The sequence below is a fragment of the Ctenopharyngodon idella genome, chromosome 17, assembly GCF_019924925.1.
Source record: "Ctenopharyngodon idella isolate HZGC_01 chromosome 17, HZGC01, whole genome shotgun sequence".
NCBI classification, from domain to species: Eukaryota; Metazoa; Chordata; class Actinopteri; order Cypriniformes; family Xenocyprididae; genus Ctenopharyngodon; species Ctenopharyngodon idella.
The window spans coordinates 16,181,201-16,201,275 of NC_067236.1; the positions used below are offsets into that span (position 1 = coordinate 16,181,201).

General features: G+C 37.0%; 1 protein-coding gene across 2 annotated transcripts; it reads left to right on the forward strand.

Moving 5' to 3' along the window:
• Nucleotides 1-1,496: 1,496 nt before the first annotated feature.
• c17h10orf90 (chromosome 17 C10orf90 homolog) lies at nt 1,497-19,082 on the forward strand. 2 transcript variants are annotated; one of them, XM_051869223.1, is made up of 8 exons: nt 1,497-1,764; nt 3,252-4,266; nt 6,299-6,433; nt 8,155-8,324; nt 9,430-9,598; nt 10,264-10,327; nt 10,632-10,731; nt 18,356-19,082. In XM_051869223.1, the coding sequence occupies exons 1-8, from the start codon at nt 1,699-1,701 to the stop codon at nt 18,392-18,394; spliced, it is 1,758 nt and encodes a 585-aa protein (XP_051725183.1). In that variant the 5' UTR covers nt 1,497-1,698; the 3' UTR covers nt 18,395-19,082. The 2 variants fall into 2 exon arrangements, with proteins under 2 accessions (XP_051725183.1, XP_051725184.1); XM_051869224.1 differs by lacking the exon at nt 6,299-6,433.
• Nucleotides 19,083-20,075: the final 993 nt, after the last annotated feature.

A 20,075-nucleotide genomic window follows, 5' to 3' on the forward strand; every position in this document is an offset into this window, starting at 1 on the left:
ATTCAATACTCCCCAGCTACTCTTCAGAGACAGATCAGCTGTTAGTACAATTCCCCTCACTGGTTCAACACAGATAAAGCAGAACCAACAGAAAACAAAGGCTATGAATGCATAATTTTCTTTTTCACAGGAAATGTTTTATAGTTCTCTTCCTTTTTCACCCACGGGGTGTTTCGGTTGTTGAGCTAAAGCGCAAGAGAATAAGATAATGAGTTTTGCTTCAGGACCTGGATGGGGAAATTAAATTGTTTTGCTTACGTGTTTGTTTAAAGTGCATGATCTTAATGTCCATAGTCACCACATGTTTAGGGTTTCCATCCTCCTAGTATAATCATCCTCCCAGTATAGTCATATTCTATTTAGAGTAATATAATCACAATACATTGGATGCAGTTTGTCCCTTATTTTAGCATCCCAAACAGTGGAGAAAGCTACAGTATATGTGACCCTGGACCACAAAACCAGTCATAAGGGTCAATTTTTTTAAATTGAGATTTATACATCATCTGATATTCTGAATAAATAAGCTTTTGATGTATGGTTTGTTAGGATAGGACAATATTTGTCCGAGATACAACTATTTGAAAATCTGGAATCTGAGGGTGAAAAAAAATCAAAATATTGAGAAAATCGCCTTTAAAGTTGTTCAAATGAAATCCTTAGCAATGCATATCCACTCACAAAAATACATTTTTTATGTATTTACGGTAGAAAATTTACAAAATATCTTATAGGAACATGATCTTTACTTAATATCCTAATAATTTTTGGCATAAAAGAAAAATCAATAATTTTGACCCATACAATGTATTGTTGGCTATTGCTACAAATATACCCGTGCGACTTATGACTGGTTTTGTGGTCCAGGGTCACATATTTATTATATTTTATTAGGTTTTCGCTGTTACAATGTCTAAAATATCAAGTTTTATTAGTTGCTCTGAAATATTTTTATACAGTCACACATATCTAGAGTTATAATTTGTAAGACACTTACGATAAAATATATGTAGGCTATACATGTATGTGTAAATGTATGTGTATGCTACTTAACACAAAAGTTAACATTTATCAACACAAGTCAATTAACACTTAGAATTCATTTTTAATGCCTGCTTTTGGACAGCAGTTATTGGTGGAGACTTTAACTTTAATGTGTACGTACTATATGCTGTAGACCGTGACAGAGAGTTGAACAGGAATATCTACTGTTTTGCTAATAAATAATTAAATCATGTAAGCTGATATGGCAACTGGATGTTTAACAGGGCTGTTAATAATAACAAGCATATTATTACAGTGTGAAAAACACAGCAAATGTAAAAGCTTTTCAGAATTTAGAAATCATTTGGAATGACTCACCAAGTATAATTACAGCAATAAACTGTGAGTAACAGGTAGGCTGAAATACTTGGAAACTCACTCAGAGTGGCGTGGTCACTAGATAATAGTGCCAGCTCATGAATAATTCAATTAAAGGTGAGCAGATGGGAGTTGGTTGGGCTGGCAAATGGCGCTTGCTCGTTTCGTTTGTGTTGTGACGTAATTTGGCAGATGAGATGGCGTTTTAAGTTTGTCTCGCGACTGAATAATATGGCATCTGTGCACCGCACTTTATGCGAACTTGTGTTTGTTCAAACTGCGTAATGCGTTTATCTAAAAATATTTATGTTTTCCACAGGCTGACATGTGAGTGACATGCGTTCGAACTTGCGGCTCAGAGGCTGGAAGTGCTCTTATCAGTCGACACCCAACATTCATGAGGTAAGAGAGACTTTGGACAAATTACATTATGGTATCGGACATTTCGGAGCTTTTTTAAACGTTTTTGTAAATGAAACCTAACTTTAAGTGGCTGTATATTTCATCATAAGGGTCATGTTAAAGTTTCCAAAAGTCATACAGCTTAAATGGACTTTTAAAACATATTAACAACTGGCTGACACAAAATTACCATAATGTTTTGGACAAATTAGAGTAGTGATAGACCATAAACTTGTGAATACCCTTTGCATCAGTCAAGAGATAATGTGTCCCCTTATACGATTCTATATTAATGATAACTTGTGATATTATGTGTCCATTTCTCAAATATAATGTAATGTTTTGAAGAACACACATTCAAATCATCTATACTAATTAATTTACAATAAAAATATTTGTACTTGTAAGACATGCATATTATAAGCTGAAAATAATAAAAAAAAATATTTTTCAGCATATATTTTTGTTATGTTGAAAATGTCCACTCTGTTGTTGATAATAATTGCTCATTATTTCAAAATGGAGGTCAAAATTCAGTATCAGCGGTAAACAACAGTGATTTGTGCTCAGTTTTGCTAATAAATTTGCAGGGTGTCTATCTGTTGTAACTGAAAACAACTGTTTCAGTCATGTTGTTTGGCCTTTTTCCGTAAATCATCAGCAATCGAAAATCAATAATCAATAATTAAAAATGTCTCAAACACAGCTGTCTTTACCCAAGACTTTTTTCTGACAGATAAAGTTTTTCCATGATATCTGTAATTCTTAAATTCTTACAATGTGTTTATCAGTTGTTGTGAATATACAGAATTGTGTGCCACTATATAGCCCCATGATTTCATCATAAAACAGCATGAATATCTAACTTGTTGTGTCCATCTTTTAGCCGCTGGGTGAAATTCACATTTATAGAGGCTATAATAAAAGACTACAAATATCACAGATGCATTTGTAGCACATTTAGAGGTGGACTGTAGCCTGAGGACACTTTGTACATTGCATGTGAGGTTGTTATTCCAGGTTAAATACAAGTTAAACTCCAGTGGCCACATCTCTGACATGCTTTTGATTACTATACAGAATAATTTCACATTATCCCATAGTTTGTACAGTGATTTGATTATCTTATAGACTTCCATTGTAAGTGCATTTTTATACTAAATATACTTTTTCAAGCTGTTAAATATCTCATCTGATAGATATTAGTCATGTTTAAAGCTTTGCAAATGCAAACCAATATTTGAACAAATTCTTCTATTATTGAATCATTTCTTGTCAACAAACTAGTTCATATATTGGTATGAATGATTCATTAATAAATCCATCTAAAATTCAAATTCAAATTTTTTTGAGTCTTCATCCAGTATGTTCATGGAAAATTACTAAAATCTCAACCCTGGATAGATCTAATATGTATTTAACCCAGAATATTCCTTTAATATTTTGTAAAAGTTGAAGCTTAATACTAAAGGTCTTGTAATTCACAGGCAGTGGATAATGAGTATTCCTGGCACCTTCACCAAAATGCCATGACACCATGCAGAAGTCTAAGGAGTAGATGGGAGGACCCGGTGAGAGGAAGACGAACACCTCCTTTTTTATCTGGCTTCACATCATTTGATGAATCATGGAGATCAGAACACACACCCAGTCCTTTTTTATTCCTGGGCCGGACACGCAGTGTCCCTGAAGCTCTCCATTGCTTCAGTAGACCCACTTTACGTTCAAGCTTCTCCTCGATCTCCATCACCGCCCGGAGTTTGTCTCCAAAAAGGGATTGTACGCCTCATTCAAGCTCAGCATTTAGCCCTCTAAACATGCCTGACAGAGTGCCCTCTTTCATGGCCCGCAGTGAAAATAAAATTGCTGGCACTCCGATGCTTTCTAAACACAAAGCAGTTGTGGTGACGGTGGACGAGAGCAGTGAACATCATTGTGCTAACGAGACCCCCAGCAGCCCCCAAGCTCCGCCTGGCCACAGGCACAGCTACACCATGGAAGGTGAGGAAACAGACTCTTCACCCCCTTTAAAACGTCATATCTTCCGCTCCTGCGTCCATCTGGAGCTCCTACCATCCAATCTGTCCAGGTCTACTCTGTACTTGGACAAATCCCTCTCAATCCCTCTAAGACAGACTTTGTATAGATCCACTCTGTCCCTTTCCCTTGGAAAACCATCTTTTACTCAGAACCCTGAGAAACCCAGGACGATGATTCAACCTAAAATGTCCTACAGTGACTGGGACATGGCTAACGTTGGCGTTGATGGAACAGAAAGGCCTTCCCAGCACCTGAAGGATAGTTCAACCATCAATGGCAGCACCTTTAAGAATAATGCTGGCTCCGGCTCCGACACACGGTGTTCTACTTTAACATCATTGCCATTCAGAACAAGGTGCCACTCATCTTCTGCCGCCTTCAGACTGAATGGAAAGGCTAATGATGTCTTAGGGCCTCTGCAGAGCAATCTAAGAGCCAGACAGGCATTCAGCAAACCATCAGGTACCTATATCACCTCACTGCTCCTCAGCAGCCATGCAAATGTATCCATCCTCTTTTTCTCTCTATTTGTTGCTCTCATTTATTCTAGCATTGCTGCAACATATCTCTCGGACGCACCATGTGATAGCTTAGCCAGTGTGTTTTCATTTCAACATCTCCTACTCAGGTTGCACACCTGATTGGTGGCTCATGCATTGTTAATGATATGCCTTCCCTCAAGCTCGTTGAGAATGGGAATGCATTGTTAGTAAAACTATAGGGTAATTCCATGTCAAATCAAGCAAATTTTGGAAACTTTCCCAGTAATAACTATCAACTGTTTAAAAAGTTACCTACATTTGGTTCTTGACCATTGAAAATGGGTAATTTTCAACAATTTGGACATGGAGTCACATTGGGGTCCCAATATGTATGGGACTGAACTATATAGGGCCTTAAAAATGAAGATTACAAAAGAAAAGTTTATTAAGATTGAAAATCTAGATGGATATTAAGATATCTTGAATACTTTTAAAGTTACAGGCATGACAACTTTAGAAAAAGAATAGGCTATTTATGGCAGGTATGTCTTATGCAATTGAGCTGATAGGTAAAAAATTAGATGGAGTTCTAGTTTTTAACATTATTTGTTCTTTAGATATTCAGCTGTATGCAAAGTGACCCGCATTTGGTTTTTGACCACTGAAAATATGTACAATTTACTGATTTACTCATTGAGCCACATTAACATGTCCATATCTCTGGGATTGAACCATTTACTTTTAAAATGAAGATACCAAAAGGAAAGTTTGTTAAGAACCAGAATCTAAAAGGATATTAAGATATCTTTAATACTTCTTGAGTTACAGGCATTCAAACTTGAGGCAAAAAAAACACAAGAAGTGCTTTTTGCCATTTTTGAAATGTCCTGTTGGCATATAATGAAAACAAAGATTGCTAAAGTTAACAGATTTTAATAACCGACCTACCAATCTCCGTGTCAAAATAAAATAATGATGCTGACAACTTTTTATATTCATTTTTACACCCCTCTAATTTTGCTCCAAATCTCAAGTGAAAATTGTCATTTTGACCCCCCACTACAAAATCGTGGATTACTCAGTAAATATACATCTGTGACATTTAATATTTTGGTTTCATCACTATTTACGTTTGTCTTTCTACAAAAGAAATAATAACAAAATCAAAAAACTGAGCCGGGGACCTCTGGTTGAGTTGACACAGAATGATCCTATAAATGGATTTGTGAAAACAAAAGAGTGCACCTGGGAAGTTTAAATCCAGAGGGAGCATTGCATTGGCGTGCCAGCTCAAGTGGGTCTCAGACATCAGATAAAAAGGCCAACTGGCACAAGAAAAGGTTTAATCTGGCATCGTTTGATGGATGGATATCCAAAGATGGAAGGAAATCTCTTAGTAGGAAGTTCGCTGTGAGGCAGGATTTTGGATTTTAACAGGGAGAGGTTTGAGCTTAGAGATTCTTTTAGAGTAAAGTCAAGTAGTGGATTGTAGCATTATCAGCATTTGGCACTGGTATTTTGCAGTTTTTTACCTTGCAGGATAACTAGATGCACAGTCAGGACACTGATTTTTTTTACCAAGTAATAGAAGGCGAGCGAGCAGGAGCTATTGAAAAGAAAATAGGGTGAGTTTCAATCTTCTTATGTGAGATGATGCATCATTGACTCCACATTACGTTGCATCTAAAGTCTATTGGTTTCTCTGGCCTCTATTCTGGGTTTGTATGGCTAAACACATTTCCTTGTGATGAGTCGAAGGATAATATCCTCTCTGCAGCACACTGATTTTTTGCATGTGGTCTGTGAGGCATGTGACTGCATGACTGGGCTCTGATGAACTAACACCAGGTACAACTGCAGGGAGGGCGCACAAGGGCACTTAACCACAAGTCTTAGTTTATTTATGTGCCAATCCTTCTCTGTCCTTTTGCAACTCCCTGCATCTGTCATTTAATTCGGCCTGTCTCTCTCTCACTGATCTTGAGTGAATAGGATTTTAACTTTTATTTCAGAGCCAATTTTGAATAAAATGGTGGACTCCCCTGTGATAATCAAGAGCTCGAATGTGCTCAGTGTGAAACGCCTTGAAAATGCAACATCTTACTCTGACTTAGAGGATCAAAAGACAAGATCTTCCAAAAGAACTGGTATGACATGTATACAACCCTATTTAATGAATATTCCTGGACTTTTTGAGACATGATTTATTTATTAGTAAATTACTGAAAATAAAAAAAAGGTTTTCAAAATCTTTTATGAAAAATTTGTGCTGTAAATACAGCCCAAAACATCCAAGACCACATGAGTTGTCAAAATAATAATATTAACCAGCCTGATTTTTATATTGTTTGTTTGTGATTTTGTTTTCTTAAGGTGTGGTCGCATTAGCAATTTCAGCTAAATTTTGTGGGAAATGAGGTCCATTGTCAATAGTGTAGCGATATATGAAGCACAGCTCGCACAGAAGTCACTTAAAGCGAGGTCAGCAATGTGACGAATCTGCGTGAACAACTTGAACCCGTTGCGAAGTCTGCTTGGGGAAATCTTTCGCCCTCATACGAAATTCCAGATTGTGTGGATTCCAAATTAAATGCCTGGATTTCACCTGTGAAAATTTGCCGAACAATAAATGTGACCACACCTTTACTGTATACACCATTTTAAACTTTACTACCACACCAAACTAGCATTGCTGGTTTTTAGCACACTGCTAGGTAGTTGTTAGGAGGTTCTGGGTCATTTCCAGGGTGTTGCCCTCCTCCAATATTCAGTTTCTAAACATGGCTTTGGTTCTTCCTTCAGTGCGTGCCTTTGAAAAAGAAATAGTACACCTGTGCTTATTAAACCTGCATGAATTGAGATAACATTCATGTCCGTAACATAAACTTGTTATGCATTTGAACAAACCCCTAAACTTAAAGTGTTAGTTCACCCAAAAATGAAAATTCTGTCATTAATTATTCACTCTCATGTCGTTATACACCCGTAAGACCTTTGATCATCTTCGGAACGCAAATTCGATGGCTCAGTGAGGCCTGCATTGCCAGCAAGACAATTAACACTTTCAATGCCCAGAAAGCTACTAAAGACATATTTAAAACAGTTCATGTGACTACAGTGGTTCAACCTTAATATTATGAAGTGACGAGAATACTTTTTGTGCACCAAAAAAACAAAATAACGACTTTATTCAACAACATCTAGTGATGGGCAATTTTAAAACACTGCTTCATGAAGCTTTGAAGCTTTACGAATCTTTTGTTTCGAATCAGTGGTTCGGAGTGCGTATCAAACTGCCAACGTCACGCCCTCCAGTGGTGAACCATTGAAATTTCAAAACACTTATACTGTGATGAAGCCTCATTTACTGAAATCACGTGACTTTGGCATTTATGAAAAATATCTTAATTTATGTTCCGAAGATGATCGAAGGTCTTACGGGTGTGGAACGATATGAGGGTGAGTAATTAATGACAGAATTTTCATTTTTGGATGAACTAACCCTTTAAGTCAGCAATAGTAATGCTAATTCTTGCTTGTGCCACCAATAAAATCTTAACAACAATTCATTCAAATCCCAAAGGACAAAATCATGTCCCGCCACATTAATTTCCACACAATATTCACTTTCTCTTGGAAGTTTTTTACATTACAGAATTTGAATGTAGTGCAATGCTTTTTCATATTTGTTTTTAAATACTAAAATGTATGCAAACCCTATTGTGGACTGTCTTGCTCTACTTCTGTATGCCAGTACTTTAATGTATTACAATGCATTAGTACTTATGCAGGTAAAAATGTGTTATGGCAAGTGTTTTTAAGACTCTGTGCTAAGGCACTAAGCTAACATCATTATTTATCTGTCCAGGAGTCCCTCAGGCATGTGAAAGGGCCCCTCTTGAGGTCAGAACAGTTTTCCACACTGCAGAGAAAGTCAGGAGACTTATTGAGTGCCCGGTCTCTCCTCATCTGACTAATTGCACCTGTGGGTCCAGGACTGACCAGCAGGCCACTAAACCCCAGTCACTTAGCTTAAGGGTATGGTTTTACTCCTTAGGGTTTGTTCAGACAGGCAGCAAACATCAGAATTTCTTTTTTTTTTTATAATCTGACCATCACACCTACTTACAAACTCGATCCAAACCACACCCATATGTGGTATAAAATCCAGTTAAAATCAGATTTTTTTGCATCTCAGTTTGAATTGTCTGATCAGATTTCATATTGCATTACTTGCAAAATTTTAATATTGCTAAGCCAATAATTATTTTCATATTATGGCTGATTCTATTAAAATTCTATTGTATTTTGTAGATTAAAAAACTACATAAAATATTAAAAATAAAATCAGTTGTTTTAAATGCTACAGCTGATTTTAGGCTTCATTAATTTATAATGTAGTGTAGTCAAAAAAAATTTAAAATGTGACGCTTTGAGTGCTGTTGAGCGTATTCGTAAACACCTCTGATTGGCCTTTGTGTTCACGCGCTCAACAGATATGTCTGTGATTGGCTACAATGATCAAAGCACGGGAGCGTTTGAAAGCACACGCAAGTGTTTGAATTTTAAAACTGGAGGATTTGAAAGGTTCGCTGATCGATGCCTGCTTTCAAACGCTCCGTGTGTATCTGTGTAAGCGCTCGGTGAAGAGCGTCATTGATGAGCGCGTGAACACAATGGCCAATCAAAGGTGTTTACGAATCCGCTCAACAGCGCTCAAAGCGTCACATTTTTAAATTTTCAGTACGGACTTGGTATCAAAGTCGGTACTTTTGACAATACTTATAATATACAGCATAAAAATGTATTGTCATTTTGAGATTTGCTAAAAATTACATTTAACAGTGTTATTACATGTATTAGTGTTTTTATAGATTAACTTTAAGTGAGTGTCAGATGACCTCAAAGGGTTATCTAAATGTAAATATAGGAAGCATAATCATGTACAATTAAAATTCCAGTATCAACCAAAATACATCCAATATCGAAAAATAGATTGTACGTGCCTATTTAAAATCAAACTGGATTTGTGTGTAAACAAAGCCTCAAGTTTACTTCCTTTCTGAACACTGACTTGTGGCAAATATACACTCCAGCATTTCACTGTGACACAAACTTTGCGTTCATTTCCAAATGTGTGTAGGAGGCTCTTGAGCTGTTTCGGCCAGATTTCATCTCTCGCTCTCAGAATCGGCTTCGGCGAATAGAACTGAGGGCCAGGGAGAGGCGGAGCTTACAAACAGCAGAATTTATCATGGGCGTGGAGACGGCTAACCGGAGGCGGAACTGCACCAAGCCACACCCACTTAGTGGTAAGATACTCTGTTTTCATTAGTATCCTATGCACAGTTGAAGGAGCTATAGTGCAGATCTAGTGCTGCAGCAATGCAGTCTCAGTATTGCTTCTATAACCATTCAATCAGGTATCCACAGAAGCAATGAACAATGAATTGCTAGCAGTGCATCAGTGCGGCAAATGCCTGCAAAATGTGCCAACGGTGGCTGTCTTACTTTTAGGGCAAGCACACTGCAGCGAGGCACATTATTGATGCTGTCACAGGAAGACATGCTTCAGTGCTGCACTGAAACACTTGGTGCATTAAAACTTCAGTAATATCAAAACAAACTTGGGATGGACAGACTATACAAAACACAAAGCAAACAGATACAACTGAGATCTCAAAGGTCTTTGGATGTATCATTGTGGCCCTGTTGAGAATGAACAATGAATCTTAAAAAGTACATAAAAATATCCTGCAGCTTACCAATGCCCCCTATTGTCTCCAATATGAATCTACAAGTTACTCTAAAAATGTTTTTATTCATTAGCTACTGTATATGCAACTACAATATTTGTTCAGTAAGCTCATGACAGACTTGACAGCAACTGAAGAATAAAATGTAACCATTAAATATTAAGCTTTGTAACAAACTTTTCATTTTTATCCTTTATTCTCCTGCTGAATGTTTTTTGTAGATAACCTTTTCAAACCCAGGGACAGAGCCATCTCAGGCAAGGAGATGCAATGGAGATCCAGACGGTGAGATTTCTCATACGCTCTCTTTCACAATACCAAACATGCACCAGTGCTTATCAGTGCAACAACACAATATGACCCCTTTTTGATAAGGATAGTGTTTGCTTATCTGTGTGTTGAAATAAAAGCCACCAGATCAGATGAAATATAGTGGATTAAAGCATATATTGACATATATCAATCAAGATATTTCTTTGTGTGTTCATGTTTGTGTTTGGATGAAAAGTAGATAGATCAATTCCTTTTACCACCTAAGTCACTGTTTTCATGTCATTATGTGTCCATCATCCTCAGTCTGTGCTTGCAGGATTTACAACAAACTCCCCGAGGTGGCCAGAAAGAAGGAGGAGGAGAGGAAGAGACTAGTGTCTGAAACCAACAGGCTGAGGGCAGAGGTCTTCAAAAAGGTTAAGCTTTATCTCACACAAAACTGCTTTGTATTTTAAGGCTTATAGATTGTATGAGACAAAAGCTTAATCATTCCAAAAAATATCCGCAGCTTGTATTTTTATTTACATGCGTTTGTTTAGATGTTGCTTCTGTTAATCTAAGAGCCAACAGTATTCACAATATACACAATAATCAACAATATATCCACAATTATGTGTCCTTATGACACGTTTATTTGTTACATTGAAACGGATATTCCGTTTTATTATAAAAAAATCCATTACCGCTATGTAGCAGGCAGGTTTAGTCCCAAAGCACATCATATTTTGCATTTGTTAAGTGAATTAAAGGTATCCTGATGTGTGCAGAGAACATGCCGGGCCACACATTGTGGTTTCATCAAATAACTGTGACATTTATGTAGTAAAATGAAACCTTAAACAGACATGCTTCTTAGCTGAATAGAGAGCAGAACAGTAAAATATGACAGGGTCATTTTTCAGGACAAAGATATGTAGTTACCTTAGAAGAATGTAATTAAAATAAGAATTCAATTAAAGAGTGCCTGGTTTAATAGCCAAAATGAAATTAGATTCAGAGTTTTAACTGAAACTGTATAGAGCTGTTCAGTTTGTAGTCCTAAGACCTGGAAGAGAATTAGCTTTTTCCAGTAATGGGTTCCCTGAGGAATGTCTGAGTTTTTAAAATAAAGCTCTAAAAAAGATTTTTTTTTTTTTTTTTTTTTAACTGAGACTTTTGCATGCTTCAGATTTCTGTCTAGGGCAGTTCTTCTCAGCCTTTTTGACTCGAAGGCCCCTTGAGTTAAAAACTGTTGGTCACTCTTTAATTTAAGGTCCAATTCTCACTATTAACTAGCTATTAACTATGACTTTTGCCTCAATAAACTCCTAATTTTTAGTAATGTAATTGTTAAGTTTAAATATTGGGTTGGATTAAGGGATGTAGAATATGGTCATGCAGAATAAAGCATTAATATGTGCTTTGTAAGTACTTATTAACAGCCAATATCCTAGTAATATGCATGCTAATAAGCAACTAGTTAATAGTGAGAATTGGATTCCAAAATAAAGTGTTACCAAACCTTTTGCAGCCCCTTGTAAGTTTGCTGAGGCAACCTAGTGGATCCCAGTTCCCAGTTGAGACTGATTGATCTAGGACAGGGATGGGCAGCTTCGGTCCTGGAGGGCCACTTTCCTGGAGAGTTTTGCTCCAACCCTAAACAAACACACCTGAACCAGCTACTCAGGCTCCAGGATTACTAGAAAGCTATATCCAGTTGAGTTTTTATCAGGGTTGGAGCCAAACTCTGCAGGACAGCGGCAGTCCTGGACTTTAGTTGCCCATCCCTGATCTAGGATGTGAGTTTACGGTATGTGCTTGACTTAAAGGGTTAGTTCACCCAAAAATGAAAATTCTGTCATTAATTACTCACCCTCATGTTGTTCTAAACCCATAAGACCTTCGTTCATCTTCGGAAATGGTGTAATATTTATGAATTTTAATATGTACTTGCCCATTTCATTAGCCGCTTTTCCACTGTCGGGCCAGTGCGAGCCAGGGCTTTCATCAGGCCAGGCTAGGCTAATAGCCCCAGACTTGTAGCACCGAGCCCAAAATCACGCTGCATTTCCACCGTCGGGCCAGAACCTCTGCAGCACTTCACTGAAACCCGCCCGTAACACGCCTCCCTAAAACAACGTCACACAAACCCGTCATTTCACAAACAAATAGAAGTTTTATCAGAAAAATAATCAGAAAGAAATCACTGGAAACTAGTGAGATCATAAAGTGAACATGATAAAAGCAGGCGTTTGTTGGCATTTTGTTTTTTACTTAAAGATTTAAAAACCCAAGCATCAATGTTTTACCACACAAATTAATTAATAATTAATTAATTTGTGTCAAGATTAAACATTAGTCACAGAAATAAAGTGGTATTTACTGTTATTTCACAAAAGAAAGAGGACACACGCACTTATTCAGTCGCGTCTGTTTCTGTTTATTTGTAGTCATGTTATTTGTAGTCATATGTTTACATCACATTTACAAAGAATGATAATTTCTACAAATTTTCCACCAAAAATACGACCTGAGGAGCTTTAGCACTCTCTCCAGTGACAGTCCCAACAGTTATATTTTCAGTCTGAGAAACAGAGGAATCCCGAAAAACTGGAGTTGCTTTATTTTATGAAATACGCGGAGCTAAATATGGATATCAGACAGTCCGTTAAGAAACGAGACGTGCTGACAGATAAAATAAATACATGATTGTGAGAGCCTACGTATATAATTTGTCTGATTTCAAGCAGTCGTATTTACCACGTTTACTATGGTAATAGCGCGCATAGTCTTGGTGATCAGAATCCACATCGGATCACAAACAGAAGTTATTTCAAACACTTGCTGCTGTCTGAAAGTGAGTTTTGAGCTAAAATGTTTTTAAAAGTCTTTAATGCTGATGTTAGCTGGTAACCTATGTAATCATCCATGGCGCCTCCATCTCCACACACAGATAAACTCCGCCTTTGTTCATAACCACTCCCTCAAGCCCGAGCTGGCCCGCTTTGGACCAAGGTATTCGGCGGGCCGAAAAACCCTGGCCGTTGGCCCCGAGGAAGCCCCGACGAGGCACGATCAAGCCCCGGAAGTGACGGTGGAAACACGACTGGCCCTGGCACACACTAGCACGCCTGCTTTAGGCCCGACAGTGGCTATTGTGTCTGCTGTGCTCTTGCCGAGAGAGCCCGCCCACACTCTCTTCTGATTGGCTGTGGTTTTTGATTGATTTTATCGCTTCTCATTGTTGCTTCGCATCTAGCGTGGACAGTCAAACTGCTCGTCGCTGGAATCTTATCGCATCGCGATTGGTTAGGACACGGTGTGACCCACCCCATAGACTGCAACGTTATTACCACTTTAAAGGCCCAGAAAGGTAGTAAAGACATCATTAAAATAGTCCATGTGACTCCAGTGGTTAAACCTTAATGTTATGAAGCGATGTGAATACTTTTTATGTGCAAAAAAAAAAGACTTTAGTAGCTGGCCAATACTGAGCTGGCATTTGGACGTAGAACTCGGAAGCGCTGCACTGCGATTACAATGTGAACAGCGTCGGAGACTGACACAAAAGAGAAAGGAGAACGTTTTTTTTTTTTTTTTTCCGCACAAATATTCTCGTCGCTTCATTACATAAAGTTTGAACCACTGTAGTCACATGGACTATTTTAACAATGCTTTTACTTCCTTTCTGGGCCTTGAAAGCGGTAATTATGTTGCGGTCTATGGGGGGTGTCAGAAAGCTCTCGGATTTCATCAAAAATATCTTAATTTGTGTTCCGAAAATGAACGAAGGTCTTACGGGTGAGAAACGACATGAGGGTGAGTAATTAATGACAGAATTTTCATTTTTGGGTGAAATAACCCTTTAACAAACATGTTGCAATTTGCTAATAACATTTGCTAGAACAAAATGTGAAAGTTTCTTCAAATGGCGTTAAACTATTAACTTAAAAACAACTATTCTAAATGACCCTTGGCAATTCTAGCGAGAACACACAGTTAATTAGCCTTCCGGACTGGCCTACAAGTTGACGTCATGACAGAATGGCTGTGTTGCTTCGTGCTGATTCTGTAACAGTGAACACTCTCAAGTGATCCTCCAGGCTGACCTTTAATGACCCCCACAAGGACAAACACACCTGAGGCTTTTGTCTCCTAATGCGTTCTGTCACAACTGTCAGCCCAAGTGTACCAGCGGAGATGAAACTTTAGTTGTTCTGTGAAAACCTTCCCTCCGGTCAGAAACAGCTGGTGCTGTGTGGTGCCAGACTGTCTGATCTCACCTTGCTGAACTTTTACCTCCGTTCTGAGGTGTCAAGCGATATATAGAGACTCATGAGGTGAATTCATGCTGAGTGTCTCAACAGTGCTTAAGGCAGCTTGGAAATGATCATATGCGACATGACCATTACGTTTATCTTGTCAGGCTATTGTGAAAACTTAGGGATAGTTTACCTAAAAATGAAAACTGTCCTAATCCCAAAAACACAAAAGGAGATATTTTGAAAAATATGTCAATTGCTGTAATTACAATTAATTGGGACTGAAGCTCTTTCAATTTTTTTTAAAAAAAGGGAAAACCACTAAAAAAGAATCATGAAACTAGTTCATAGTTCATATGCTGTATATTTCAAGTCTTCTGAAGTCGCACAACAAATTCAAGCTGTTATTCACTGATAATCTTGACGTCTCTCCTTGACAGAAGTAACAATGTTTTGTTTTGTGAATTAAATGTTCTTTTGAGTCAGATCTTTTCAATGAATCTATTGATCTGTTTCACAAAACTTCTTAATGATTCACTAATTGCACTGAACTGGTTTTTGAGGTCAGTTCACAGACTCAATGACTGAGTCACAGCAGTTTTTGATGTAATAGCTCAGATAAAGAGAAGATTATCAATAAATAATGACTGAAGTTTCATATCCAAAACTATCGTATGACTTCAGAACACTTAAATATTGCACAGACTTCATATGGACCACTTTTGCAATCATTTTATGGTGTTCTTTCATACTTTTTGAAGCTTAAAAGTTCCAGTTCCGATTCATTATAATAGCATAGAAAAGATAAACTAGTACGTTCTGTAGATTGTCTTTTGTGTTCCACAGAAAGAAAGAAAAAAGCCGTACAGGTTTGGAAAAACAGGAGGGTTAGGAATAAAGACAGAATTTTATTTTTCCAGCAAGTTATTCCTTTCACGAGTGCAGATATCAGTTGTACTTGCCCTGTCTTCCAGCAGAGGTCAGTATAGTTCTTTAAATGAATCCTGCCTATCAAACCACTTTTTGAAATCCAGATTAATTCCACTCAAGGGTGATTTATTCATGCATTCCTTTTGTTCTTTTCGGTGACAGACACGGCCCTGATACCTATGGGATGTTTGTGACACAAAGGAGGGTTGTGTCAACAATAATTTCCCTGTTTTTGATGTTTAGAGTGTTGAATTCCACAACAGGACAGCTTTCATTGGAATTTTGGATGTCTTTGCTGACAGGCTGATCCCTAGATGCCCAAAGCGTGAGCTTTTGTAAAGGAGAAATCTCTTGTTGGGTGTGTTGTTTTAATGGATGTCAGGTCCTGTGAGGCTGATACTTTGTCATGAAGTGTCTGACTCACTGTCTCCCATGAAGCCCCTCTGTCTCTCAAGCTTTCACCTCCTGTGTGACAGTGATGAATTCCTGATAAGTCAGGATGAAGATGGAGAAAAGCTGGTGAGGGGAGAGATACAGTGTGAGAGAGAGAAAGATGCCAAAAGAGTTCACATAGGCATTTGTTTTGTAACTCATAACTTTCCATGGCTCTTATGTGTGTCCTGTGATTTTTACCTGTTATAAAACTTAAGGACTTTGAATTGATCATTACAATAATACTCACAATACATGAATTTACAGGCACCTTGAAGATTTGATTTCAATTGGGGAAAAAGCATTAATTTGTCTTTTTAAAATGTCATTTACATGCTTTAGTCTGACTGAAATCGTACCAGTCTGGGTTTTTGCTGTTCTTTGCTTCTTCCAGCATGTGTAAATGTTAATCCAACTACAACTGGCCTCAAAAGATGTTTAATCCTTGAAATATTTGATTTTTTTTAATACTTTTATTCTGCATGGATGTATTAAACTGATCAAAAGTGACAGTAACGACTTTTATATTATTACTAACTATTTCTATTTTAAATTAATGCTGTTCTTTTTAAGGTTTCTATTCATTAAAGAATCCTGAAAAAATATACATTACAGTGTCCACAAAGATATTAAGAAGCACAACTGTTTTCAGCCTTGATAATAAAAAGAAATGTTACTTAAGCAACAAATCAGCATATCAGAACGATTTCTGAAGTATCATGTGACACTGAAGACTGGAGTAATGTCTGCTGAAAATCTTTGCCACCAAAAAAATAAATTATATTACAATTATATTTAAATTGAAAACAGTTCTTTCAAAATAAACCAGCCTTGGTGATCACAAGAGACTTCTTTCAACACCATAACAAAAACAACACAAACCTTTGAACGGTAGTGTATATTTGGACACAGGAAGCTTGTAAGCTGTAGCTTGACTACCCAATGTAGTTTGATTATAACCAAGCCTTTAAAAGTACTTACTGAGTTTTTTTGCTCAATTAGTCTCAGCACTTTTGTTTAGAGTAGTTGTACTTTATTATTACCACTATAACTTCAAGTACTTCCAAAATGTTTAATTTTTGACTTATTTCAAACATAATGTTGTATTCAATCATAGAAAATTGGAAGTGAACTATTAAATCAGTGATGTGGCCATTTATAAATGATCTAAATGCTTAAATATTAAATTTGCTTCAAGTTTTAAGTTGACTTCCAACTCTTAATCAGTTCCTTGAAGAGTTGCGCACTAAAAAGTACTTCAGGAACCTGTTACCATAATTTAAACAAATGCATGTTTGCAAGTTAAAATTTTTAATTTGTTTTAATTAAACCTTTTGTTGAGTTCTGTTGACATAATGTTGGTCATTACATCGACTTAATATAGTTTGTAATTTAAGCTTAAAAATTTTAACTTAAATTTTTGCATTAATTGGCTTGTAAGAAGTTGTAGTAACGTAATGAAATTGTCTTGATAACTTCAAAAATTAGGCAGTGGATTTCTAGTTCCCAGCATGCTTTGCATTTGGACTGGATAAGGAGAATAAATGTTGAATTTAAGTGTTAATTTATTTGTTTTTAGTGAAGGGAAAGACCTGTTAGTGTTTAATGCTGTTATGTTTGACATTTAAAAGAGTTTCTGTAATGTTGAAGGTTTTGTGGTTACCATTGTTCTGAAGAGTAGATACATGTAGGTAAACACTATAAGCAATGACTGCGCTAATGCCAGTGACAAGTAATACCTTACTTGTTCATTAATATACATGTTAAATAAGTTTTGTTAGCATGTGCTATTATAGCTGTTGATTTGAACTGAAATAGATAAGATTAATTGGTTCCAGGGCTACAACTCTAGTAGTTGGAGCGACTTAATTTCTTTGAGTAATCAACTTAAAAATTTGTGTTTATGCTACAAATTTTTAAGTTCCTCTAACTCAGTGTAGCTTGTTGGTTGAACATAAATTCACTCAAAGTTGTCATAACTCAAAAAAAGTTGTTGTTGTTTTTTGTAGAGCCAACATTATTTTTTAGAGTGTGGTAAAAAGAAAACAGCAGTTTGTGACAAAAGTTTGTTTCTCGAACAAAACATTCAACTTTTTCTAATCTACACTGGAATGTGTAGGTTATTCTGTAGCAGTTGATGGAGCACAGCATCAGAGATAGCCAAGGACAAGGAAACCAGGCAGAAAAAATAAAATGAATACCTCCGAGGAGGGAAAAGGCATGATAGCATGAGCACAGATAGCAGGTTATCATTGCTCCCGGGGGAGATGGCCACCCAGGGGGACAGGTGGGGAGAATTCTGGGTAATCTTTAGATTACACAGTCACTTCCCCCTCATTTCTTCACCACTTGACCTGAGTGTGCAGGTGCTCTGAAAAAGAAGGATGCTTGGCTAGTTGTAGTTTAGTTAAAAGTTTCCTCTCCTTTTTTTCCACAGAAACTTTTGGATCAGATTCTTCAAAGACACAGTGACTGAGGGAAGTGCCTGTTCACAAGATTCATATCCCCCGCGCTCTCCTTGCCTGAGGCAAAGAACTGAAGACAAGCAAGACCTTTGCAGCTCCCTCCTGAGAGCAGAGAGCAGAGCCTGGCTTTCTGATGCATTGTTCCAAATATAAAACACCTTTTACCAGACCTGGGGTGAATCCACATGATATATTGACACACTTCCATGCACTGCTGTGTCCTTGCTGTGTGATAAGTATTTTTAAAGAGATCATGTTTGATAATACAATATAAGATTGCTTATAAGACTCTAGACCTGATTGGAGGCACATCCTGATTTTGCTGAGTTAGATGTGTTCCTGGGTCAACATATTTTGTTGATCCTGGAACAACATTCCTGTCCGAAAATTTAGTCCTAACCCTACCCATAACTTGTCTTTAAATCAGAGGGAAATGTTAGGTGAATAACACTTATGTAAAAGCACCTAGCCCTGATTGAAAGCCTAAACTTGACATAAACTGTAATCTTGTCCCTCAAATCTGATTTGTTGAATGGAATGTTGTTCCAGGATCAACAAAGATGTTGATCCAGGAACATGTTGTGCTTGGCGAAATCGGGTTCTGCTAATTGCACTCTGTTTTCTATTGAAAATGTACTCTGTCAGATAAACACTTCTGAATTTAGTGTGTTGCACTAATTAAAATGTAGTTTTAAATTATATTTGACCCTTTTTTTTATTTATTTTTGGTCCAAATAAAATAGCACAATACAACAAAATATGTTAATTAGGCCACCAAAAGTCATTTGCCTGTGCAGATGCTCTAAATGATTTTTTATGTTTTTCTTCAAAATCACCATACCCTTCAAAATGATCAAAATATTTTTTTCTCCAGTCAAAATGGATTGATTATATCAAAAGGATTTGATATTATCAAAAGTGCAGTTAATAGAAATCATAATGGGATTTGCCACCCAGCTAATCACAAAATACATTACAAAGATTTATTATGTACACCTTGTTCTTACTTATGAAATTGTGGTTTTGTTCTTAAATGTCATCAAAAATAGTCTCATAGTTCTAAGTATGCAGTATTGCCATTTTTATTGCTCCCCCCCCCCCACCCCCCAGATTCAGTATGCAATTTTCCCCCACATTAAAATTTGGATATTATGTTCTCTTTCTGTAATAGCCAATTTCAGTAAGTGAAGTAGCTCAGTACGGAGAAGGGGGAATATATTCTACTGACTCCTTTGCCCTGGAAGTGTCAGCGTTTCTGGAGTGGAACCTGAAATTTGGGATAATAGAATTCAGGAGAGAACAGCGTAACGGAAGATTAGTCTGGAAACTCAGTGATCAGTTGTTAGATGACAGATTGGATGACACTATGATAAAGCAGAGACAAGTAACCTAAGGGTGTAAAAATCATCTTTATTCAGCAGTCAAAATTCAGAGTTCTGGTTGTGGTACTTTGAAAGTCTCATGAAAAGAAGAGCAAGCAAATATGCTGATTTGAAAATGCAAAAATGTTAACGAGTCCTTGAGTCTCTAAGGTCAGTACTACCTGCTGGAGACCTTGAGAGAGTTATTATAAAGTGCCTTGCATACCGAACAGGAAATGGAAAATTACCCCATTCAAAAAATGAATAATTTCTGAATTTCTGCAACGTTATGTAGTATTTTTCTGTAAAAATCTAATACTAAATACTAATC